The sequence below is a fragment of the Myzus persicae genome, unplaced genomic scaffold (assembly GCF_001856785.1).
Source record: "Myzus persicae strain clone G006 unplaced genomic scaffold, MPER_G0061.0, whole genome shotgun sequence".
NCBI classification, from domain to species: domain Eukaryota; kingdom Metazoa; phylum Arthropoda; class Insecta; order Hemiptera; family Aphididae; genus Myzus; species Myzus persicae.
This window is the reverse complement of record NW_019102199.1, coordinates 1-3,172: the sequence shown is the minus strand read 5'-3', so window position 1 is coordinate 3,172 and position 3,172 is coordinate 1. Positions and strand designations below refer to the sequence as shown.

The 3,172-nt window shown below is 28.5% G+C and overlaps 1 protein-coding gene across 1 annotated transcript; it reads right to left on the bottom strand.

Annotated features, from left to right (window-relative positions):
- Positions 1-322: 322 nt before the first annotated feature.
- Positions 323-2,098, bottom strand: LOC111031526 (the record flags this gene model as incomplete). The annotated part of the gene is made up of 1 exon (XM_022311511.1): positions 323-2,098. A coding segment is annotated over exon 1 (1,747 nt), but the record flags the coding sequence as incomplete, so codon positions are not given.
- Between the last annotated feature and the right edge of the window lie 1,074 nt (positions 2,099-3,172).

Genomic DNA, 3,172 nt, shown 5'->3' with positions numbered 1-3,172 from the left:
ATCCATGTGATTGAGCTTCTGTAGATTTGTCTGAGTTTTAGATTCCGGTTCTTTTTTGTGGTTGAGGTAGGAAAGTGTATATAATAATATAAGTTTTTGTTATGGTCATTATTATGATTACTGGTCAACCAAGCAATTCTACCAATCATTGTTTACAGAGAGAAAAATCTTATAAATGCTTAAAATATTTATACATTATAATGTTTAAAGTATTACTTAAAATTATGTTATTTTCATAGAACATCAATTAATATAAGATATATATTTTGTGATATCAATATAATTGATATTTAACATATTTTTACAAAATGTGGTCATAATATTACCAATTTTTTTATTTTTTTATATAATACAATTAAAAGTACTATTATGATTGCTATGATGCTAATTAGTACAATTATGATATAATCATTATATGACATTATGTTTTTTTTTTGATTATAGTTTTTACTCATTGTTGTTAGCATATTGTCAACGTCTATGAAGTCTGATCCTTTTATGTTTATGTTTTCAATGGGTTTGTATATTGAGCTTCTTAGTTCTTGTTTGTAATTTTTTATTTTTAGTAGTTCTGTGTCGCTGAAAATGGTGCTAATATTTATTAAACTTATGCTCATGTTAATATTTACCTGGGTTGATTTCTGTACTCTTGGCAGTATTTTTATTGTCTCTAGTGACGTAGAGATTTCGCAATTTTCTGTGTCAAGTAATATCCCTGCTTCTTTTATTTTATAATTGTAAATATTTAGCCCAGTTTTTACCCAACATTTTTTTATTTTATCTATCTCTCTTTTTACACTAAAGTGTACTCCATTATCCGAGGGAATAAATATTTCGGATTCTAATAATTCATTGATCGATTTATTGCAAAAACCTGAAGTATTTCGACCTAAAAATGCATTGTATTCACAAGATTCCCCTCGTTTTATTATGGCCCTATGATTACAAATTGTGACTATTTGTTTGTTGCAATTTTCGAGTTGATTTTGAGAGATTATTGAGTAACTTTTTCTATCGTCCGATATAGCTAAATAATCCTGTATTGTGTCTAATTTGGCCCATTTATTTAAGTCCCCCATAAATATAGGTAATGCTTGTACTGAATATAGTTCAAAGTTTCCCTCATTAGATGTAATCGGGATTTGTATAACCAATTTTAGACTTTTGTCATCTGCGAAACTGTTAAGGATTGCTATTTGATAGTAAACGTGAATATTGTTTGATGTCACGGGAATGATCATATCTAATTTTTGAGGCATTTTATTTTTTATGTCTGTGAGAATATCTACGAATTTATTGGTAGATATTAAATTTGGGCTTAGTTTACCATAGAGTGAAGTTATTAAACCTTGTTTTATTTTGTCTAATTCTAATTTTGCATCCTGTAAAAAATTTTCTATTAGCCTCACAACTTTTTCAGTTCTAATCATGAATGAAATTATTTTGATATCTTGATTAAGGCTTATTATCATTGTTTTCATTGTTTCAATACTCAGTGCCCCGTCGTTTAGGTGTTTTATAATTTCGTTCATTTTTATTGTATTGATGTACTCATTTTTGTTTATATTTTGTATTATTGTTATTTGGGACTGTTGTAAGTGTTGAATTTCGTTCGTTGTTTCATTTATGTTGCTAAGAGTCAAATTTATTTCGTCAATGTCATAATTGGTTGCTGTTCCAAATAAGAATTTAAAGGTGGATCCAACGGCATTAATTAATCCTCTTTTATTTCGAATTTTCGGTAATAAATTAAAAATTTGATTTACATCATCAATATAATTGTGTATCCCTTCGTTTATAAATTGTATATCTACTGAAAATTTCTCAATTACAAAACCATATTGTTCCTTATCTTCGGTTTTGTATTGTGGTAACATAATTAATAATTGTTTCATGTATTCTAGTTTTTTATATAATGGTTTCACATCATTGTTAATGACAATTGTCCAATGACCTGAACCAAACATGATATTTCTTTGTTTTGTAAATATAATACCTGGCGTTTGTTGAGTATATATTTGTGGTATGTGGAATATGCTGATTATCATGAAATATGCTAGAGACTTCATTTTATATAAATGTTGTTATATTACCGTGTGGCCTTGACTTAGTTTTATTTGGTTAATAGGTTATGTTTTTTTTTTTTTGCTGTATTGACAAATCTGTTTCCAGTGGGTTGTGATATTCTTTTATTCTGCGAACATGTATGACATCTTCAGTTAATATATTGTTAAGTTTTATTTTTACCATATAATTTACGTCATTTATTTTTGACATAATTTCATATGGTCCCCTATATATTGGTGCTAATTTATGTGTTTTTCCTGATTCTTGAAAAGGAAATTTAATAAGAACAAGTTGTCCAGGTGCGTATTCTACGTGTTTATGAGTTTTGTCAAAGTATTTTTTTTGTGTTGTTTGTACCGATGATATTATTTCTGGTAGTTTTAGTCTGATATTTTTAAGATCCATAAGTGATGCCTTTACATTATACGTTAAATTTTCAGGTATTATTTTGTTGTCAATTGGTAATTGTGGTTCAAATCCATGCATTAGATAAAATGGACTGAAATGCGTAGTTGTTTGTACCGAGGAGTTGTAACTGAATATGATAAATGGTAGGTAGAAGTACCATCTAGATTGTTTATTTTCGGTCATGTAATGTTTTAGTGCTTGACATATCGTACCATTCGTTTTTTCAACAAAGCCTTGAGTTTGAGGAGAGTAGCTAGAAGAAAACACTTGTTCAATACCTAAGTTTTTACATACGTTGTTAACAGTTTCATTTTTAAAATGTGAACCTCTATCTGAACACAATTTTCTTGGTACGCCCCATATTGCTACGAAATCAAATAAGAACTGTACAACAGAATCGGCATTTGCATATTTCATTGCTTTGGCTATGACGTATTTGGTAGTATTACAGGCTGCTACTAGGATATATTTTTTTCCATTACTCTGGGGAAGAGGTCCTAAGAAATCTATTGTTATTCTTTGTAATGGTTGTCCAGTAATTTCTTTTATTGGGTTTAGTAAGCCTGCTTGTTTTCCAGTAGTTTTTTTGTTTATTTGACATGAATGACAAGATTTAACAAATTGTATAGCGTCTTTTGTTAATGTTTTCCAAAAATATTTTTCCTGTATTTTATGAATTAATCGTGAAATGCCTATG